This window comes from Alosa pseudoharengus, unplaced genomic scaffold (assembly GCF_046254945.1).
Source record: "Alosa pseudoharengus isolate Yale_2024_CS ecotype anadromous, Long Island Sound unplaced genomic scaffold, YU_APseudo_1.1 YU_APseudo_1.1_scf_11, whole genome shotgun sequence".
In the NCBI taxonomy this organism is placed as follows: Eukaryota; Metazoa; Chordata; class Actinopteri; order Clupeiformes; family Clupeidae; genus Alosa; species Alosa pseudoharengus.
The window spans coordinates 23,075,994-23,100,292 of NW_027468576.1; the positions used below are offsets into that span (position 1 = coordinate 23,075,994).

General features: G+C 40.4%; 1 protein-coding gene across 1 annotated transcript; it reads right to left on the reverse strand.

Moving 5' to 3' along the window:
* Positions 1 to 17,942: 17,942 nt before the first annotated feature.
* Positions 17,943 to 23,391, reverse strand: LOC143115392 (calcium-activated chloride channel regulator 1-like). Its single transcript, XM_076277399.1, has 12 exons — positions 23,219 to 23,391; positions 22,982 to 23,122; positions 22,653 to 22,803; positions 22,215 to 22,323; positions 21,509 to 21,677; positions 20,641 to 20,865; positions 20,255 to 20,479; positions 19,945 to 20,125; positions 19,092 to 19,198; positions 18,779 to 18,994; positions 18,299 to 18,566; positions 17,943 to 18,155 (listed from the first exon to the last, which is right to left on the reverse strand). Exons 1-12 carry the CDS (start codon positions 23,372 to 23,374, stop codon positions 17,968 to 17,970), a joined length of 2,136 nt encoding a protein of 711 aa, XP_076133514.1. The 5' UTR covers positions 23,375 to 23,391; the 3' UTR covers positions 17,943 to 17,967.
* Positions 23,392 to 24,299: the final 908 nt, after the last annotated feature.

The following is a 24,299-nucleotide window of genomic DNA, read 5'->3' on the forward strand; positions in this document are numbered from 1 at the left end:
GTCGGCTAAACGTTTTAAACTTGCGCAAAACTGTACCAGCATTGGTTCGTCGCATAATCAAAACACAAATTGAAGCAACACTGACCATTGGACAATCCTACCACAAAACCTTTAGGCATTCAAAGTTTGACATAAGAAGTGGATTATGAACGCATTTCATCACACCTGACAATTAAACGCAGCTGTGGCTTTTCGCGATTTGACTGATTCTTGTTTCAGCGCAGTATTGACTTGCACGCGCGTCTTTTTAAGATGGTGAGCGTAAACGAAGGAAAGCCCTCTAATCGGACGGGCAAGACTGACAAGTAGACCGTGCCGTCCGTGGCTACGCGTAGGCCTATGTCAAACATGCGTTCTCTTCGATCTCCACAAATTAAGCTACAGTTAATTCCTTAGCCGTTTGAATAAATTTGCGTTTGCGATTAACAACGCGACAGACAACGTTGTGTTAAATAGGGTATAATACTAACTTTGTTCAAAATTGATACATTCAAGTTGAATTTGCAAAGTTGTGTAGGCTACCGCGCCAGTTGAAGTCTGCATGAACAGTTATTGCACAAGCCACCTTGATTTGCTTAGGGGAGATGCAGGCTGAACCCGTTTGAGGGAGAGAGGTGCAGGGAGAGAATGCGTGCTGTAGCCTACACTACGCACATCTCTATGAAATAATGTAGCCTAGGCTGTCAAGGCTAATCCATATTTTAAATAAGCAATCATGGAGACAATAAGTTAATAGGCTACATAGGCCTAGGCCTAATGCAGGAATGGACGTTACAGTTATTCAGTAACTGTAACGAATTAATGAAATTTAAATGTAGACTACCTTTAGACTATACTTCGTTTCCCAACAAAGTAACGAAATTACATTAACGACGCTATATCCCAAACATAGGCCTATTGAACTTTGTTTTGGTGGATGATGGACAGATGTCAGTGCCCTAGACTAATTTACCCTTCGGAAATAATTCGACATTGTCTTTATACAATATATTTAACTGGTCTTGACATGGTGTGGTCTATTGGGTTTCTCGTAATTTCAACATACAGCTTTAAAGAACAAATATTGATAACATTTTAGGATCAGCGCCATAGGATTCCCACAGTAGCCAGCGTCTGTGACGACACCTGAGCTTATTAAAATGGCGCCCATAGAGTCATAGAACGTACTTCAACATAGCCAACGTATTTTCCAGCCAGTAATCCATCTTGCGCGTAGCGCTCTAGAATCTTTGCTACGGAGAGCCTCCCCACTCTCTATTAAAGGAGAATTCCGGTGTGATATTGACCTAAAGTGTGTTGAAACATGATACCGAGTGTGAACGTATGTCTCATAGCCCATCTCGGCTTGTCCCCTGCACTCCAAAATCTGGTGCTAGTTAGCCGATGCTACCAACTGCTTGTTCAATGGTGGTGCTTCGGCATCGGGCTAGCCGTGCAAATAAATCACTGTTTTACACCATTTACGAGGCTCAATGTATCTCCACACTTCATTGGTATACTACCGAAGGCCCTGACATTTAAAACGAGACATTGAGAACTTTGAAAAAGCACTGGTAGTTTACTTACAAGACGATTTATACAGACAGTATCTTCACGAAGTTTAGCGTTTGCAGCCATCTTGAATTTAGTCACGATAAGTCGAGCAACGAGTAAGAATGAACAGGTATGATAAGGGATCAGATTCCAAAAAGAATTCAGTGGAAATGCATGGATTCCAGTTGCTGCTACTGGAAGAAACTGGAATCCATGCATTTCCACTGAATTCTTTTTGGAATCTTTTTGGCATCGGCTAACTAGCACCAGATTTTGGAGTGCAGGGGACAAGCCGAGATGGGCTATGAGACATACGTTCACACTCGGTATCATGTTTCAACACACTTTAGGTCAATATCACACCGGAATTCTCCTTTAATCCCATACAAAACGAATTTGGCTGCAGTTCACCAGAGTTCACCTAGATGGCGATCGCGGACGAGTCCAAAATACATGGGGTCCTATGGAGCTATGGCTACATTTATTGTTTTCACCTATTTAACAACTGAAACCCTCAGATTTTATTGAATTTTTCGCAAAAATGGATATGGATTATCAATCAAAAGTGAAATAATCCAGGAGTCATGTCCTTTCGTTTTCTTACAGGTTAGGTCGTTGTTGCCCATAACACGCTAGCATTGATGCTATGCTATGCTATGATCATGCTAATGAATGACGTCATTGACACGTTTGAAAGGCTTTTTAGAACAATTAAGTGACTTTAAAAAATATAATACTCAACCAAGTGTATTGTCTTTGTCTCCCCTTTCGAATACAATATTCAAATTACTTGAAAAAAAATTATATCCAGAGAAAAGTGGATTTTGAGGGGTACAGCTCCATAGACCTCCATTCATTCTGGACTCGCCCGCGAGCGCCCCTAGATGCAGTACCACACCGGAAGAGTTCCGAGAGTTATTAGACATTCTCTGCTATAGTACAGAGACCGTTGACAAAATGATACCAAACACAACAATTAGTCCGGTGGACAGAAAGGTGAACCCGGAAATGTTGAGTACACCAAAGTTTTATGATAGAAATATATAGTATGGGTCCCCAGCATGCAGAAACTGCTGGATGCTAATTTGCATATGTTGGGCAATTTGTGTAATTCCGCTAATTAGCATAAATTAGCATAATCGCCTATATTGATCATATTATAGGAGCTGCTTGGGCAAAATGGACAATGTTAGTATGTTTTTAGGGGTTACTGGAGATGCTGAGTCTATACCTGACATTTTCAAGATTGAAAATCACTATTTAAACATGGTTTGGACAAGTTCTTACTCTCATTAAGCTGATTTTGCTGATTTTTATTTGATTGATTGATTGATTGATTTAGACAGATTTTTGGAGGATAAAATGTTCAGTGTTCAGGAATAATTTGGATCCTCAAGTATTTTCTGAATTCCACAATCATTTTGAAAATAGCTATTCACTGGACCTCTGCTGTGACTCACAATTGAGTTACAAAGGGAAGAACTAGCCTCTACTACTCCTCTCTGTCCTCATCCGTTGTCCTGTCGTCATCTTCTCCAGATTCTTCATCCCTGTCCTTCTGCTCTTTTTGCTGTGTTAATATACTGCAACATGTAACATCACTGCCTTTGCAGAAACAATAATTAGTACAGGCTAGGCCTGCAGTTGCACTTTCCAGATACATGTATACACAGTTTTAACACAGCTGTGCACTTACAGCTGATACATCTAACAAATCAGGAGGAGCAACAGGACTTGAATCGAGGGTGGGCGAGTTCTTCTCCTTTCTTCATACCTGTCTTCTTACTCCATCCAAACGTGGTAATATCCACAGCCAGTGGATCAGGCCGGTCTGGTGCTTTCCAAAGCAGCACCTGTAGATGGGCACGTTTTCCATAGAGGAGCAAGTTGCGTTCTGTAGGAGACAGTGTCTTCAGTGCTAGAGGAGCCGGGAGTGGGAGACCTCTCTGCCAGGGATGGATCACTGCACGGGCCTAGAGGCCCAAGGGGTCAGGGGGCCCTGAAGCCCAAGCCTTTGCATGAAATCATTGCTTCAATATCAACACATTATCAGGATGTAGGCTATGAATCTGATTGAATTTAGTATTGGCCATCCCCAAAATGCACCAGAATACAGAAAATCACATCAAACAAATTAAAACATTTCTGAGGGAGGACCCCCAAACCCCCCTTCCACATATGCGACAATTAGTGGGGGGCCCTTAATACATCTGGGCCCAGGGGCCCGAAAGTTCATAATCCGTCCATGCTCACCGCTAGGTGGAGGCCAAAGCAAAAGGATCCAAAAAGAGCCCTTGCAAGGGGTACTAAAAAGCTTACAGAGGCCTTCAGTAGAGACCAGCCGTCACCTGGGCCTGGCTACGGGAGGAGCGGTTGCCTGAAGAGGGTCTCGATGCAGTGGCCACGGCGGAGAAAGACTTAACGCGACCGGGAGAGTGGCCTGAGGAAGCAGCCTTGGAAGATGAGGTGGTGACGCCGGCCTGGGCGCTGACTTCACCGCGAGAAGACCTGGAGCCCCTGCCCCCACCGGGCGGCTTTAGGCTGGAGTTGGCGGTGGCCCTGGCTGCGGAGCAGAGCAGAAGTGGAGCGGCAAGGAGGTGGAGCCATTTGAGGCACGACGGTTGGGCAGCCTCGGTAGAAGGGCCCTCTGAAAAACTGAACTGTAAGCCTTTGGGTGCGTGTGGGAGGCACCATGCTGTGCGGGCGCCTGTTTGAATTGGCCTGTTCGCTGGCGCTCTTTAGAAAAATAAGGGGAAAAAAAGTTTGTTGTGTGAAATCCGATGCCATGAGCCAGAGAGAAGGTCTAGGCCTTGGCGCGACCGTGGCGGAGTGGAGCGGCCGGGTGCAGCGGAGGACAGCTCTGCGACAAGGCAGCAGAGGAGGGATGCCAACGTCGGTAGCTGTAGCCTGATTGCGCAGCGTGGTCCGGCTGCGATGGAGCTGGAGTCTGCTGCCCCGACTGGCAAGACGACGGAGCGGAGCGTCGGAGGTGTGGTGCCGGTTATGGTGCTCAGTGCCGGGGGGTCTGTGGCAGTGGAGGCTAGGCCCCGCCAGGTGTTGGAGGAACATTGCTGTGGTGCACACTGCGAAAGTGCGACCTGTGGGCGTTCGCTGGGGACGAGCGGCGACGGCCAGGTGACTGCCAGCACGCCCGCATTGGGCCACTGGTGGTCGTGGTTCCTCGGGGGGGGGGGAGTTTTTTTTTTTCCCGTCATCTACTTCCTGAAATTTTGGTCAACGATACCCGGGGCACCGAAACACCGGGGCACATGAAATTTGGTGGGTATGTAGCCCCACTAGACTTTTACGGAAAAATTTCGTTTGGTCCCCGGGGGCCACTCCCCCTCCGCGCTGGGCCCCCCGAAACCCAAAAAATGCAGTTTTTCCTAAATAACTACCTGAACCGTGGCACTGAGGATGAAGACATTTTTATGGTATGTTGGTCTCAAGGGCCCACATCAACCTAGCCCATAATCACTCATTTGTGATTTGCACCCCCCCGGTAAAAAATGAAAATGCAATATCATTCTGCTTTAATCGCCCCTCTTTTCAGTAAAGACGTTCAGAACTGCACCAAATTTTATGTGTATGATTAACCTGACATTCTCTGGGGGTATGCCAAGTTTCGTAGAATTTCATCCATGGGGGTGTCTAAAAAATTAAGTTATGTGTACATTTAGTGACTGTACACTCATTGGCCTGTAGATGGTGGTGCACACATATACACATGCACACACACACACAGGCACCCACATACTATCGGTATTAGAACGGCCGATACATAATTACAAATTCAATAGGATTAAAAGAAAGCCAAAATAAATATTCATCATCATCATCATCATGGCTGCATTTCCAGTATTGGCGATAAGTAGTCGTTTGTCCACTAGATGGCGCATCGTTGCAGTGAGACGTAATTTTGTTGGAAGTTAATCTAAAGTGGGTTGGAAAGACACTATGCTTCCTACAAGGACAAGACTGTAGGCTACAGTAGTTTACCGCAGAGAACGTCTAAGGGTAGGATGATTTCTGCATGACATGTAATTCCCATTTCATCTTGAAGCCGAAATAAATCTGAGAATGGTTGTAATGTTTATCGGACATGCTTGTTTTTTACTGCAGGTAGGCTACGTTAATCCTATCAATAGCAGAACGTAGGTAAAATAATGTTACCGTTAGCATGGTTGAGTGATGGAGGCCAATTTGATTATTAATGTATTTGTAGAAACCATAAATGCGTTTATAGGCTACCAAGCAAATTGATAACAGCACTAATTGTATCTTTCGACTGTCATCTCATTTGCTTATGACCATAACCTAGGCTACTAACAGGAGCTAAGTGAGTTAGCCACAACACGTTCGCTACGTGATGGTTTTTTAATGGAAAATATATAGGCTACCTGAAAGATAACCTGTCTATGATGCACCCTAAACACCGGGCTGGGACATTTCTGCTCAAGGTCTCAAAAAGCATCTGAGTCAACGTTCATTCCCAAACACCCATATAGGCTACTTCAATCCTCTATTTTCAAAGGTAAGGAAGAGCATGGCTCAAAGTAAAGTAACTGAAACTACATAAATTCGTCAAAGTGAATAATTTGTGTCTCGCTGCAATGTAGATTTATTAACGCACTCGTGATGATCTACATCTCCATTTAAACCAGATGTTTTAGAGCGCACGTTGAGATGTATTCAGGGCAGGGCTGTACCTACACATATTTGTTGCACGTGCTACAAAAATTCTTTGCGATGGATGATTTAGTACCAACGTTACACCGGTCAGATACAGTTTTGCCTATGGCTATTCCGTGAGACTGAGGCGCTTTTTGTTTGTTCGAAGTGCGTGTTTAGGGTGTGAGAGGGGAGTCGATGTGCTTTGATTCCAGCTTGGTAGTTGTAGTCTATGCGATTAAAAAACACGTGTGTGTGAAGTATCCAAACAATGATAACGCTTTCATTATGGCTGCTTTAGCCACAGACCTTGAGCTACTGTACAGTGGGTTGGGTTCCATTTATAAGTGTCCACTTCATTCGCCCTTTCCGTGATTCACAGCTACGTGAAATGTATTACTACTGATATGCAAAACTATTAACTTTTCGCCAAGAGGTGGCAGCTTGATACTGTAGGGCTGTATTTTGGGTCACCAGCGCATGGCGTAAAGTTCGTTATTCACCTGCGCGAAGTTGAATTCGTTATTTTGCACCTTTATTTTTTAAGCATTGCGCCCAGGGGTGTGGCAATTAACAACCTAGGGAGGGACCTGGCGGTTTGTCTAAAAATCGCTATCATACACCACCTAAACCTGGTCAGAAGTCAATGGCGAGTTGTTCATATGCTATTTTAAGAGCGCATGTCAACAGTCATATTGGCAGGTGCACACACCATCCTTCTATCATTCATGAACGCACACCAGCGCACGTCCATGCAAAGCATTACAAATTGCACGATTACAATGGTAAACATAATTAAAATAAAGATATTACGAGATACTGTACATCTCATGATGAGTAGTTATTCACCATCATTTGCAAATTGGTAATGAAGGTTAAAAGTGCACTCTAAAAAATGCTGGGTTGAAAACAACCCAAACTGGGTTGTTTTCAACCCAGCCGCTGAGTAAAATGTGGTCCAACACAGCATTGGGTTATCTTAACCAAGCAAATTGGGTTACTAAATTTAACCCAACAACTGGGTTGAAATTTAACCAATATGTTGGGTTATGTTGACACAACTGTTTAGTTAAAGTTACGTAATGTTTGGGTTATGTAACCAAATCCCCCAAAAACTACTGGTTGATTTTTAAAATACTCTGCTTGTACAAACTTTTAATAACTCAAAGTTTGTATTTACTTACTTGAAAGTCACACCTTCTGTTAACAGCTTTGGGCCTGATATAGACAGTCTAGATATTAAATGGCCATCAAAAGCCATGCAATGAAATAAAACAGACATAATTATTTATTTGATAGTTTTCTTTATTTTTGAATAGTTTGCCTAGTATAAAATGCATGTGATACTTCCATGAAGGCAGGCAGATTCCAAAGTCCGTTTTGGGGGTCAAGTCCTGTCAATCAAAGAAAAAAAGAGTGCATTTTAATCACTGTTAGCCTACAAAACTTTATATCAAGACGTGCATGAACCATTACCAGTGAATGATGTTGACAGACATAAAAATCCACCAGGAGACAAATTATTAGTGCAACACACTCGGAAACTATGACCACCTAATTTGGAGTTGTTTTAAACATAATACCTGTAATATAAAACGTGCGTTTATGTCAGATGAGCTAACATTACCATTAGCCTAACATTAGGCTGACAGTCAGCAGTGCTAACGTTAGCCAGCTATGTTAACACATTCAGTTAGTGAATCCAAGTTAATGTTACCACCAAGAACCACCCAGTAAGTTACATGGCTATGAGGCTACCTTGAATGATTTAATAAGATGTTGTTTGGCATGATTATTATCGTAAGTTACGTGTGTTGTGAAGAGACTACTTCGACTGTGTTAGCTAGTTGACAAACGTTAGCCACGAAGCATATTTAATTAGCATAACGTTTCCAAGTCTGCTAACGTTACCTACCAGCTGTTGGTATGCTAATTGTAGTTCGTTGTAAAAGTTTGTTTTGTTTCTGTTCAGCAGTTCTTACCCAGTGAATACAGAACTATGTTTTTATGAGTCTGTCTTTGTGTAGATTTAACATTAACAGTAGCTAATATTAGCTGGAATGAATGACACCTGCTAACCTGCTTGAAGCTGAACGAAATGGCAGGCAGAATATTCCTTGATACCAGGAAGGGTATGTCTCTGGGTGGACTTTTAAAATCCGTCTGGATAAAAATAAATAAATAAAAGCAGATACATACCTTCCGAAATCACCTGATTTCCATTGCATGTTCACAGCTGCTGGACTGGACGGTTGAGAGAATATGCCTGCCTGCCTGCCGATTTTTTTTCTCTCAACCTTCAAATAACTATGCAGCTGTGTTGAAGTCACCCTGGTGCTGGGTAGTGTACTCCACCTCAGGTGGGGGACAGGAGGGAGCACAGCCCTAAACTATCAACCCAGCAGTGATAAACTATCAACCCAGCAAGCTGGGTTACAGAAATGACCCAATATGAGTAAAAACAACCAAACAAAATGACCAAACAGCCTCGACCCAGCGTTTGGGTTGAAAAAATAACCCAGCAATTTTTAGAGTGTGATTAGGGGAGAGGCGAGAGACACTTATGGAGCACAGCTGAAGACACACTGTCACGAGATATAAGCAACTCCTCTGCAGGATAAATGTTGTTTTATTCAGTCATTTGAGCAACATTTTCCAGCCTATGTTTTCGATGGTAACCCATTGTCAGTCAATAGTGAAAGTAACTGCAACTGTCTTGTCATTGACTGACTCCTTGGTGAAGTTAGTTTCACTTTGCCAATGAGTTCAAATAATAGACGAGTGCAAATGCGTGAAGGCTATGCTAGGTTTTAGTAAAGCATGGTTTAAGAATGACTATTCCATATACGGTCTCGCAAGCAGCCTCCTTCAAATGCGCCGTTGAATGCCAAAATACCGATGCATTTATTTGACATATCGCGCGTTGCGCCGTTAAAGGGAATGACAGATGTCATTCTCATTGGTTTAAAATGATGTTACGCCCCAAACACACCCATATGACTGATTAAAAGACCTAGGAACACCTTGTTACGCCATGCGCTCCACTTTTGAGAACGAAACCCCTCCCAATGTGAACTGGACATCCTACTAAATTTGAATAGACTTTTGACGAGTGACGATGCACTTTAGAATGTCATGATAGGGCCCGTAAGGTGTAAGCCATTGGTTCCAACGGAGATTTTATTTGGGTCGCCAGCATAGCCTAGTGACAATTTGTGTTGTGCAATAGGCCTAGCATAGGGCCTACCTTATATAGCTTATAGTTTGTTAACAGTCACGGTTTTGTCATAACTCCCTCTATGCATTTTTGCATTTAGAATAGCTCTAAAACCGGGGGGCGAACACGTCGCAGGGGGGCGCCAGTGCGTGGATATCTCAATCGCAAAATTAAACAATATTTCTATCGGGCGCCTACCATGGACTAGGCTGGGTGAAAATCAAAAGATTGCGTCAAAAGATTGAGCTTAACCATGGACCTCATGGATGCGAAATGCAAGGGAACATGAATCAGCATATTATTTGCACAAACAATAACGGACAGTAGCTCTTCAACTTTGCCCGTTAAAATGTGTATGAACAGTCTCGCAACGCATTTCATGAAGGCCCTTTTGGACATGTCAGTTATTTGCACCACTGGGTAAAACGGCATTTTGTTTTAGACTACTGGTATTTAATTTGTGCATTGACAATAAAGCTGAATATCATTTGAACTAGATGACTAAACTTATGCATATGTAGAAGAAGAAACATTCACAAAAATCCATGACATGACCTCTCTTCTTGATAGCTGTTGAAAACCGCATGGAACTGACAGGGATTGTTTTGTTTAATAATAAATAAATAAATACATTATGCTGCTACCTTCTGCTTTTCCCAAATACAATGTAGCCTACAGGTGTACCTTTCATCAGTCCAGTTGCAATGGATGGACTGTGATGATGCCCTACTTGTGATTGTTTAGAGATTTTAAAGGTTTTATAACAATGTTACAGATTTTTTGGCCCAGAAACAAATCTATTCACCTTTGCAGCGCCAGTAGGCTACTTTGTGTGCGGAATGTGTGCAAACACACATTCCAAACAAGCATACACAAAAGTTTCAAGAGTGGGGGATGGAGTAGAAGATGGAGACAAATTCATTAATATTATTTATTTTCGCGGAATGGATGTGCAGGACTGAGCGGCGGTCATATTTTGTACCGCTACGCGGTACATCTAGTTAAAACACAAATACAGAATTATTTGACGTCATTAAAACCAACAAATCTCTACAATCTCTAAATGTAAGACATTCAGACTCTACTGCATAATGCACTACTGCAAATATGCCGTTGCTGCATGGTGGAAAACAAAGATTTTCAATCGATTTCTGTGTAGCCTATTTAAAGTTAAAGCTTGGCTGATATTTGGCAGACACTTTTTCCACACAAGGTGAGAGGATAAGGATAGCACATGCCAGTGCCACAGTTTAGATTATATGGGTCCCAGCTTGAGGAAGCTAACCTGACTCCGCCAGATATCCATCTGGGAACTTTTCATTGAAGAACTTTTGGGAAGGGGCGGACATACTGGTTAGCTGATTGGATAAACCATCTGTCTATCACCACCTTTGTTGGTTATTGACGGATCAAATCAACCAATTAGATGAACAAAGTATTCTTCTAATGCCGTTTAACATACAATTAAGTTAGGTAACGTGACAAACGTTAAGATGTTTTAACTTACCATTTATGAACCTAATCAACGACAATTCCCATCAATTTTTCACGGTAGGCCCTACACTTCTGAAGATAGTATATTCCTCCATTATGAACTGGAATCAGCTGTGGAGGATGTCTGTGTAGTTCATTCCTCCCAGCTGCATGGCTGAGACTCATAGCTTCACAGTTTACCCAGGAATACTTTCTAATTTGAATAAAACTTGCGCGATAGCTATGCTCATCTCTGTGGATGCCGTCATGTTGTTCGTTGCGTCACACCTCAACCCGCCTCAAAGCCAACGCTGATTGGACGTTCGTTTGGTGAACTGCTCCAAATTTTCTTTAACGGAAAGTATCCAGACTGATCTGCGAGTGAAACCCTGAAGCTCGCGAGATCAGGATGGTCTCACGAGGCTATGAGGAAGCACCATATCTCAAAAACGGCTTCTATTGCCTGACCTACAAATAATTAAAGGGAAATGCCTCTGTAATCAATACTGTACAACAGTGCACACATTTACCATGCATATATTAATACAGAGAAGATACACTGTGACCACTCATGCTGCCAGAGCTGATGTGCCCACTATCTTATATTCCCCCTATTTTATGATCTTATAAACAAGATAGATAGATAGATGGATAGATAGATAGATACTTTATTGATCCCCAAGAGAAAATTCAAGACCTTCAGGATAAGAAGATAAACAAAACCTAACAGAAGCATTTTCCTATCTAATTTCAATTTATTTAAGTTAATCAAAGTGTCTGTGAACTTTCAGAAGTAGTTCATGACTTTCTTTTTACTATGGTATGAAAATAAAGTCACACAGAGGCTAAATCCTCTTAGTCATTTTTCAACATTGCAAAGACAAGAGAATCCACTAAATTTAAATAAAAAGAAAGTGTGTTGACATTTGTAAGTCAGAGAATGTCTGACAACTAGGTACTTTGTTAAAAATCCCTATATTTACAGTTAAAACAATTATTAAAAGGTTATAATCATCTGGAAATGTGACAAACATGCTTGGACAAAGACCCATGGTTATCTTGCCCCCACGTACAGTATGGAGGATGGTAGATAGGCAAAAAATTCCATAAGAACCACTGTTGGAGAGTTACAGACAAAGGTATCATCTTGGGGTCACCAAGTCCCCCAAAAAATCTTCAAAAGTGACCTCACTGCTAATAGATTATTTAGAGGGCATGCCAGGTAAAAGCCTGTCCAGTCATTTAATTACCAATGTAAATGGCAGGGTGAACAGTGACTTTGTCTGGAAGTGTAGTCTATTGTCAGATGAAGGGCTGTATTTTGGGCGCAAAGCTTAATTCGGTATTTTGCACGTTTATTTTTTAAACATTGCGACCAGGGGTAGCCTGGCTAGCGCCACCACTTCTCAATGAGACGTGGTCTGGGAACCAAACGTTCATTTTCTCGTATTTGAAAAAAATGCCCAGATCCGTTTATTGGGTGCCACGGATGTCTATCAAATGCGTCTGTGCATAGCTCATCATCGTCTTGCTTTCCCCCCTGTTCGGTGATTGGTTTCCTATCTCAGGCGAAAATTTGCTCCATGGTCTCCAGGCTGCCTTAGCAGCGTGAATCAAATCGCGCGCAAGGCAGCATAGGAACACCCAGGCTAGACCAGGGGTGTGGCAATTAACAACCTAGGGAGGGGCCGGGCGCGTTGTCTAAAAATCGCTATCATACACCACCTAAACCTGGTCAGAAGTCAATGGCGAGTTGTTCATATGCTATTTTAAGAGTGCATGTCAACAGTCATATTGGCAGGTGCACGCACCATCCTTCTATCATTCATGAACGCACACCAGCGCACGTCCATGCAAAGCATTACAAATTGCACGATTACGATGGGAAACATAATTAGAATAAAGATATTACGAAATACTGTACATCTCATGATGAGTAGTTATTCACCATCATTTGCAAATTGGTAATGACGGTTAAAAGTGAGGGGAGAGGCGAGAGACCAACCAACCACATGTATGGAGCACAGCTGAAGACGCACTGTCACGAGATATAAGCAACTCCTCTGCAGGATAAATGTTGTTTTATTCAGTCATTTCAGCAATATTTGAGTAAGTGTTGCTTTTTCCAGCCTATGTTTTCGATGGTAACCCATTGTCAGTCAATAGTGAAAGTAACTGCATATAACTGTCTTCGTTGACTGACACCTTGGTGAAGTTAGTTTCACTTTGCCAATGAGTTCAAATAATAGACGAGTGCAAATGTGTAAAGGCTATGCTAGGTTTTAGTAATGCATGGTTTAAGAATGACTATTTCATACGGTCTCGCAAGCAGCCTCCTTCAAATGCGCCGTTGAATGCCAAAATACCAATTTATTTGACATATCGCGCTTTGCGCCGTTAAAGGGAATGACAGATATCATTCTCATTGGTTTAAAATGATGTTACGCCCCAAACACACCCATTATGACTGATTAAAAAACCTAGGAACACCTTGTTGCGCCATGCGCTCCACGTTTGATAACGAAACCCCTCCCAATGTGAACTGGACATCCTACTAAATTTGAATAGACTTTTGACGAGTGACGATGCACTTTAGAATGTCATGATAGGGCCCGAAATGAAAATTGCGTTCTTGGGCTAGAAACACTTCAAGGGCCCTATCATGACATTCTAAAGAATTATTTTTGGTCCACTCAATTCCTAAGATAAGAAATGCACTTGGGCCACTGGCTGTAAATTGCCACAGTGAGGTCAGAAATCTAGGTGTTTTCTTAGATTCCTCTTTGAATTTCAATAAGCAAGTCAGTAGTAAGCTTAAGGGAAGACAAATAGCTAAATTAAAGCCCTGGCTCTCATATACTGATTTAGAAACTATAATCCATGCCTTTGTTACATCTAGGCTGGACTATTGTAACTCTCTGTATTTAGGTTTGAACCAATCTACCCTTGCTAGACTCTTGCTAGAGTCCAAAATGCAGCAGCTAGGCTTCTTACTGGAACAAAAAAACATATATGCACATAAGCCCTGTGCTGGCCCAACTCCATTGGTTACCTGTCAAATACAGAATTCATTTTAAAGTTTTACTTTTTGTTTTCAAAGCCCTAAATGGAATGGGACCACAGTATATCTGTGACCTGTCCTTCTAGGCCACTGAGGTCTTCCTCACAACTTCTTCTTTCAGTCCCAAATGCAACCCTAAAAACTAAAGGTGATAGAGCTTTTTCTGTTGCTGCCTCTAGACTCTGGAATAATCTCCCTATAGAAATTAAGTCCTGTCCCACCATCAGTAGTTTTAAATCAAATTTAAAGACCCATCTATTTTCTTTGGCCTATAATGTCCATTAATTTCTCCCCTTGTCTGTTTTTTTTAATTTTTTTAAAATCTTATTTCTATTTCTTTTCTGCATTATATTAACTGGTACTGTATCTAACTTTACTGTACATCTTTCTAGACCATGGTAGTTTCAGTAACCATATGTTTTTTTTATCTACAATCATAATCTGTTATCTACCTATCTATTATTATTATTATTATTATTTTGTATTTTCATTTATTTATTTTGTCATTGATGTCATTATTTTAGTTTGTATTACTGTATTTATTTTATTTCTGAGCACCTTTGGTCAATTATATTGCGTCTAAGTGTGCTATATAAATAAATATGACTTGACTCGACTTGACTAGACCTAGGAATCTGGACCATAGGGAGATTTTGTAAACAGTGTTAAATCCCTTGCTTTGTATTCTCCAACTGGGGTGTCATAGGAGAATATTACAGTTTTATTGTCAAAGGGAGGCTTAAAGGTATTACAAGCAGGGGTTCCAATAATTGTGAGCGAAGTGTTTTTGTTAAAAATGTATTTCTTTATGAGATTTTCCTTTTTCTAAAAAACAATTTTTTTCATTGTGAGATTACAATAAATCACCAACAGATTATGTTTTATAATGTTTTTTAGTCAACTTTAGCAGTGCCAATAATTCTGGAGGGTACTGTAATTTACATGGTTAGGGGAATGTTACTGCAACCAAAATAGAAACGCTCTCTAAAGGTTGTCCCTAAACAAATTTTAGAAAAATGTTAGGAGAGCTTTCTGCAAACTAAAACACATAGGCCTAACAAACATTCTCAAACATTCTCAACTTTCAAGCAACATTTCCATAACCAAGAAAAAAGATTCCCCTAACGTTCTAATAACCAAAAAAAGCTGGGTTGTTTTTATTACTACTATTAGTAGTAGTAGTATATAGTGGTAGTAGTATTATCAGCGCTGTAATCTGTCTTTTGCTGGGCATGGGTTAGCGGTTCTTTTTTGGGTCAATCACACGTCACATTGTTTTTGCAGAACTGCATCTCAAATTTCAGTTACCCTCTTGATATAGCAGACTTCTCATACCTGTTTGTAGGGCGAGCCAGAGTTCTTATCTTTTACTCTCAGATTTCTAGGTCAGAAGCCATAAAAATATTGTCTTACGAGAAACTTGCCATAAAAACATATGGTCTTACGAGAAACACAGCGTACCTTGGACAATTTTGTTGTGGACCTTTGATATTTTGATCAATCTTATGTTCAGCATGGTAAAGTTCCTTGCAGAAGTGCCATAGCCATGGATCTGCAGACATCAGGACTGTTCTTTGTCATCCTCTTGTCTTGTTCATTTGGAATACAGCTAGTTGACCATGGATACACCAGTGTTCTCATTGCCATCAACCCAGCTGTCCCTGAAGATCCAGCACTCCTTCAAAGCATTGAGGTGATGGCTGTATCACAATATTCAAAATAATTTATCATTATTTTTATTTTATTATTAGTATTTCATAAAATGTGAATTGAAATGTGAATTTTGACCATTAGTTATTCTGTGATTTCCACTGTTCTCTGTCTTTACTATTTTAGGACATGATAAAAGACGCATCAAGCTATTTATACTATGCTGCTGGGAAAAGATTTTATTTTAAGGAAGTGACTGTATTGGTTTCTTCTAACTGGACAGGCAAATATGAGAGGGCTAAAACTGAGAGGTATGACAAGGTATGGAAAAAAGTATCTGTAACTGCTGAAACATGCATCTTCATTTTCTTCAAAGATGCAGAAATACGCTAATGACTTCAAAATGGTCAAACTAGCCTAATCAGTAAAATAAATTATGCTTGCCAATAGCCGTGTCAGTCAAGTTGCTTGTTTCCCCTTGGGGATCAATAAAGTATCTACCTATCTAAGTAATGATTTGAAGATAAATATGATAAATAATTTTTCTTATTCAGGCCCATGTCATTATTGATACGAGAGTTGAATACAACTTTATGGTCACAGAATCTGATGTAAAATTAAAAGCATTTTAATATCTGGATGCAGCATATACAGCAGACACAATTTTCAATCACCACAACATCATCAACAACAACTATATTAACATCAGAAAATAGTGTGCTTTGGTAGTGAAGATATTCATATTGATATTTAAGTGGAGATATTTAGGGGTAAGGCTACCCAAATTATTAAAACTCCTGAGTCCAACTATTCCCTTATAATCAAGAGAAGTGAACACAATGTTAGTTCACAATTCCAATTCTTATATATTTGTGTTGTGTTTTTTTCTTTGTGTATTATGCATAAAGTTTTTTGCTAAAGTGCATTTTTGCTGCTAGCCTGGCCCTGTCCACCTAGTATCTCCGATATTTTCATTTCACTGATATACTAGTCTGGCTACTGTCAATGCATTTACATTTCCACTCAGACAGCAAGGTGGAGGGCCAATGGGTGCCGAGAGAAGATAATGTTAGTTTTCAAATCAAACTTGGTGAACGGTAGTAACATTGCCAATAAACATTAAAAAAATTGCAGTCGGAAGAATGTGTACATTTATACATTAAAGGCAAATACAGTAACGCAAAATCTACACCTGTTACGATGTTAGGGTTGGGAACATTTCCCAGTTGTGAGTAGCTATACTCTATGGTGAAGCTAAGCAACAATTTTGCTAGAAAGCTATTTAATATATACAATAACTGCAATTATTACTACAATGGCAGCCACTGTGCCACTCACTGCAATTGCTATCACATTTGTGCTCTTTTGTTGTTGGGGTACCGGGGGTTCATATTTGACCACACGGGCAATATTTGACATTTCTGATGGCACAAATTTAGCATTTTCAGCTGCAATGGCAAAGAAGACACTAGTGCCGTTGGTGATATTGAAATGATATGAGCTGAATGAGTATTCCTCAATGGAGCCAGCTTCTTGTGGTGACAGTGTTGATGTGTTGACAGCAGGAGTCTCATTAAAGTCCCTTCTCAGCAACCCCAAGTCTTCACTCCAGTGGATATGGTAAACAGAGGCTGTAGACATATCAGAATTTAATTGAAGTATAATGGGTGGACTCTAGATTCATTCAATTACTTCACATTCTAAGGTGATTCCCAGCTGTAACATGTCACTTAATTTCTCCATGATTTAGTGTGCACACTGTACTCATGGAAAAGGGTTATAATATAATTGAGAGTGGAATCTCACCTGTTCCCTGGTCATAGCTATCCCCAGGAGCAGTCCAGGTAAGAGTGACGTTGTCTCCCTCCAGTTTGGCCTTCAGGTCTGTGATCTTACAGGGAGGAAATGGTGGAGGGCCTGTAGATCCTGGGGGTAACTCCACCACAAAACTCTCTCCTGTGGCTGTCCTGCTGAAGCTCCCCACCTCTACTGGTTCATGATTGACAGGAGGCTTTGGGGGATTCAGGACCACCGATCCTGATGCGGGATATCATGACAGTCTTTATGTACATACTATATGTATAATGTATTATGTAGTATTATATGTATATGTATGATGTATCTCTATTATATGTACCAATGAATATGTACCAATGCAACAATGATTGCTGCATACATTTGAAAGTATATACTGTATAATAATCATAGATATAAAACTGTGGGAATAATTGTGTATGTGTTGTTTTACGATAATACTATATACTTTGTCTATTTTGCTCTATGTATCATATAAGTTACTGGATGCCAAAATGTCCCTTAAGATGAATAAAGTATCTATCTATATATCTATCTATCATAATGGTTAACCCCTTTTTCCCCACTCTTTACCATTGACCACATATCCAGGGATGTAAGGTGCTCCACTGTGTCTGTGTGTAGAGATCCTGGCTTTGCCCTTGTTTTTTACTCTCACTTTCAGGCTGTACCTGCCTGTCTTCATCTCAGTGAAATACTTTGAATAGATGCCATCATGCCTGACAGCATCAGCACCTAGTGTAAACAGATAAATGCACTCCATGAACACACACAACATACATATTATTATTAGTTATCACAATGTTACTATATGTCACCTGTCATAAAAGTAGGACTACCATGGTTCATTTTATACAAGTCCCCGCCCCTGCAGTTACCTGTGCCTTTATCTTCCAACTGTAACTGTATAACCTCTTTGTCAGACACAAGTGTGGCTGTGACATCTGCCATTATAACAGGCACTCCCTTCTGAGTGACAGATGCAAAGACCACCATGGCTTTGTTACCATCAGAGGACTTCTGGTTCATGTGGGCTTTAACTGTGACAGGGGGCACATCAGCTCTGGCAGCACGGCTGGTTACAGTGATTGCCATCGCCTGTGCAGTGCTACCCTCATTAAGTAGACTATAGTGCCATTCTCCAACCTGTGAAAAATTGAGGTAAATTGAAGGTGTAGGTGCTTAACAACTATGTGCTCTTCTCTTTGACCTAGATCTTGATCTAGATTTCCACAATAATTGTTGTTTGACCAAATATAGTTGAATTAGTTTTAATTGTGGGTGAGAAAAGTAGCCAAAAGCTTATCTGTTTTGTCAGCTGTTGAGGAATCATGCATGCTCCATTAATGAAATGTTACCTCTGCAGTTCCTGCTATTTTCAAAGATAGGGTCTTTGTGGGACGATCATGGCTGAAGTCTGACCCACTTAACATGTCTCCACTTGGACTTCTGATTGATATTCTGGGAGGGGATGCTTCATAGATAATGGTTATAACGGTACCATTTCCAACTGTCAAGTCCACAGAAAAGGTTCCATTAAACCAATCAAGTGTTGTTTTCCCAGAGCTTTCAAGCTGTAAAGTCATAAGACAATAAAGATATCAGACTTTGTTCATGATGCACAATAATAGTGTATAACACATAATAGTGTTTAACACATATTTTCCTCACCTGAATTGCTTGTTGTGTTAAATTTCCATCAGAAGTTGTAAGAGAGGCAAAAGCATCTACTAGTGCATTGGAGTCAATGCTGTCTGTTGACTGATGAAAAATCCCCCCTTTGAGAAAAACAAAGAAAGAATGACCCATAAAATAACGGCAGCTCAACAAAACATTCCATTCATTTCAGAAGACTCAACAGTGGTGTTTGGCATCCCAGACCCACCCTCCTCCACACTCATGATAGGTTCCAACAAATACTTTGGTCATTCCTCTTCATTGCTGTGGCTGTTTATAATGATCAGCAACATAACCAGACAAACTGCGGCTCTTGATGCGGAACCAACAAATACCAACAAATCCTTTAATGAATACTCTGGCCACTTATGATCCGATTAGCAGCATAAGCAAGCAAAACACAAACCCTTGATGTGGGCACCAACTAATGCTAACAAGGGTATTTGGTAGTCATTAACACAAGGAATGTGTTAATCTAATTCAATACACATCTCAGACGAGATGCGTATGTATATCTGATAAGGGGATACAATCCTGACAGTATACTCGCCGTGACTGTCTACTTTAAAAAAAAAAAACATGCATTGTTATTATTTACACATTTTCATTTGACATGTAGATAGATAGATAGATAGATACTTTATTGATCCCCATGGGGAAATTCAATGTTTTGTGGGGCAAAGGTCTATATTTCTATAGTGACCACATTTACAGTAGCCTACTGCAGTCTGAAAAGGTATGATTTACTGTGCGCCAGATCAGAATAAACAGATTGTCCTCTGCAGTGTGCTATTGGTGAATGGAATGTTGTAGAAGGCTATTAAATGCTATACTTTGACTACCTTACCTGTTTCATTTGCCATAACTTGCAGTATCTGGTCTGCATTTGGGCCCAGAGCAATAGTGTGCACAGTTGCGCCACTACTTTTAACTGTTTCCAAACAAAGTTGCATGTTGTCATTTGCTTCTCCATCTGTTAGAAGAACGAGCTCATCTCCTTCTGTGTTTTGATCATCCTCCATAACTACCTGCAAAAAGGAAAATCTGACTACTTGGATCCTTATAAGAGGGGATTCTGATATTGTCACACAATAATGATTATAATTATAATGGGTGGGTGATATTATTTGAAGATTTCAAAGTGAATAGTTTTTTACCTCAAGGGCTTTATTAATACCCTGGCATATTTGTGTTCCACCGCTTGCGGTAGTTGGAAGTGCCTTGACAAGCGTCTCTCTGGTTTGTTCACTATCAATCAGAGTAAGGCTTTTCTGAATTGAAGCGATACTTTGAAACTTCACAATTCCCACAATAGCTGTATCCTCAATGATTTCTCGAAGAAACAGCGTTGCAGCTTGTTGTAAAAGCAATATCCTTGGCCCCTGAAATTAGTGCAAATTTTTATTCGCCTGCATTTCCAATATCATACTTATCACTGTAAACAGGCATGGTAAACAGGCAGGGAAAAAATATCACAACTTCATCAAATGCATCATGATATCCCTAAAAACCAAACCCCTAAAAATGTGAATACGACACTTACATTCATGCTTCCTGACACATCCAGGACGAGGCACACAACCCTGGTCCTCCTCTGTACCTTCCAGACAGTTGGGTACACGGTGGGGAAGGGAGCCGATGGTTCTGGAACTCCAGCATCCACAGAGCTGTTGAGGATCACATCCAGAGCTGCTCTGTTGCCACACATCTGATTCTGTCTGTTTGGGGCTTCAGCATTATGAGTCTCCGTTGTGCAAAAATCTACCACCTGAATGAAAAGAGTTTGGTAACCCTTTATAACAGTCCGCAATAAATAGCAACGTGCCCATTGCCAAATATTTTGTTGATCGTTGTTAGTAATTGTAAGATTAACATATTACTAAATAGTCATGTTATTATTCAAAAATCAAGTACTTGCATATAAAGCATTTTATTGACTTCTTTAATGACTTCTCAGTAACTAAATGTACAGCGTAGTGGTACAAAATATGACCGCTGCTCAGCCCTGCACATTCTCTCTTCCCTGCACATAAATCATGCTTGCCAATTTGTCTCAATCTTTTACTCCATCCCCTGTACTACTCTTGCAACTCATGTAAGTGTGTGTGTGTGTATGTGTGTGTGTGTGTGTGTGTGTGTGTGTGTGTGTGTGTGTGTGTTTGCTTCTCTGTACATGTGGTCGCTCATGAGTCTTGAGTGTGCTTGTGTGCAGTTTATGAATGCTTGGGGAAGTGTGTGTGTGTGTTGGGAGGGGGGGTATGGTATATGGTGTGTGTGTGTGTGGGGGGTGTATCTGTGTGTGTCTGGGGGGGAGACAGTGTGTGTGTGTGTGTGTGTGTGTGTGTGCCATTATCATTAAGATATTTAACAAATATAGGTGAGTTATTAGGAGACATGTCCTGTTAACTTACAGAATACAAGCTGGGATAAGCCATTATTGACTCTTGTGCAGATGTATGTGTATCTGGTAGAAATATACAGTCACCGGTCGGCAATCCAGTTTTTTTGTCAGTGTCACAAGGATTTTTACATCCAGCTTCAGATCTGCCACACTGTTGCCCAGTAATTTTGATGCTACACCTAAAGGGAATAATTTGGAGAAACATATGAGTCAATTCTGATTCCATAGACGTCTCCCTGAGTCTAAAAACCCTTATAATCCTTATCAGCTACGCACACCAAGTTCGTTGAGTACAGGTGCACTGGTGTCCCACATGTTAACTTATATAACCATGTGATATGGGACATATGACAAGCTATATAACCGTGCAGCAATAATGTGCCCCTCCCTCTTCACTCTTTGATAGTGCTCCATTTAAGGGCCTATTCCAACCGCTTCTCACACACAAATATTACTTGAAAAATATATACATATATATATAAACAAAACATATAACATAGAGTAAAAGCTGAAGAATATAATTCTAAAGATGGTTCACTTTAGGTATCATGATATCATAATAGCTATTGTTTGAAAAATAGTCATGTTGACTAATCACAGGATAGAATCAGAAATAGTTCTATGACACAGTTTTGACTTTCGTCTTCATGTTTTCTTTTTTTTACAGTGAAACAGTGAAAGTGAAACAGATGGTGCAATATTAAAATATCTGTTACCTTGTTGCCTCAACTTCCCCCTGTCCAGACAGGTAGAATGGCTGTTCATCACTATACTCGTCATATAAACCCCATCGCAGATGAGCCCATTCATGCACAAAAACTTTATCTGTAATAGGCACAATAAGGAACATTAAATCAGGTAGGATGATGTATGGTGACCCTCCAACTTGTATGAAAATGTGAAGTAAACCGGAATTAGAATCAGAATTGTTAAAGCTATGTCAGTGGACACACACACACACACACACACACACACACACACACACACACAAGCACACACACACACACACACACACACACACACACACACGTCTACCCACAGGGACGGTAATTAGGACAAGAAGCAAGGAGCTTAGAAATACAAACATTAATTGTCTTTTTGAAAATGACCCCCTATCAACCCAAGCCAGACATCAGCACAGCCATTGGGCTTACTTCTTTCTCCATACACGGCAACGAGCTTGTCATCTAGCAGGAAGTTTGGGGTGAGATGGATGTACTGGCCCTCATCTCCACATTGACCATACTGGAGGGTGTAGGGCTCATCTCCATATGCACGGTTTGGCTCATCAATAATGACATGGGCCTGAAAGAACAAAAGCCTTTGTTTATTTTTTTACTTTACATCCACACTGATATGGCTACCATGTTTTCTTTGATTTATTAGGTTGGCTTCTTTGGGTGATTGGCAACTATATTAAGTAAAGATATCTGCTCCACTGAACAAAAATGAATATGCAGAAGATGAATGTTTTCCACCATACCTTGTCATACCTCTCAGTCCTGGCCTTTTTGTATTCTTTTTGAGTTTTCCAGTTTGAAGGAATTAATATGGTCACTTCCTTGAAATGAAACCTGTTCCCAGCAGTTTTGGATAAACTGAGTGATGCATCTTTTATCATATCCTGAAATAGTCAAGGGAGGGAATCAAAACATCAGACAGAATAAAAAATATTTACATTACATTAAAAATTGTATTTTATAAATTGCAAGACGGTCACCTCAATCCTCATAAGGAGTACTTGACCATTTGGTTCTTCAGGGACAGCTGGGTTGATGGCAATGAGAACACCTGTGTACCCATGACCATCCAGCTGTATTCCAAACGTACGAGACAAGAAGATGACAAAGAACAGTCCTGATGTTTGCAGACCCATGGCTATCACACGTCTGTAAGCCATGTTCAAAATATTGAGTATTTAAGGTTCATCAACTGTCCAAGGTTCATCGCAAGTAACACCATGATAAGAGCACTTCTCGTAAGGTTTTTTTTTCCTTATGTATTTCCCGGTCTTGTATTGTCACACCTATGAATAACCTATCATCATTTATGGAAATGATTGACCTAAAAATACTACATGTTAAGACAGTAAATTTCAGTAAAGCTCAATTTTAAATTTCAGTAAAGCTCAATTTTCTTAAAACAGTAAACACAAAACCTCATCTTCAAGCACTATTTGCAAAATAAACTAAATGCAAAATAAAAAAGCCTCAAAACAGATTGACCAGTGCTCAAAACCAAACACTGCTCTCAAATCATAAACAAAGTGATCAAAATGATATACACTATCAAGCAGTCAGTAAACAACACACAAAAAACACACATTGTTCAAAACATATACTGTAGTTCTTAGGGAGAAGTACATTTTTACTGTAATCTCAAAACAAACTTCATATTTTTCATTGTCTTTTGATGAACATAAACACGTTCTAGTAGCTCAAAATTTCTCAGAAATTACTACTTTGCCTTGCTCTTTGCATTTTTTGTTCTTCCTCCTCCTCGCATACACACTCATCCTCGTCCTCTCATATAGTTTCTTGTATCCATTTTCAGACTTTCTCATTCCCACCATTTTCAGACTTTCTCATTCCCACCTTAAACAACCTGTTTGCTCTCTCTGGCTTATATTGTGTCACATCATCATTTGAAAGAAGTGAAATCAATTTTGAGTGGTTGTATTTAATAAATAACATGGGGCAATGTCAGGGGCAGTGCTCTATAACTCTATAACAATGACATGACCTTACTGAAGTTCAAATAAAACTCTGCTGTCTGTGTAGGGTAACTGAAATCACTGCATG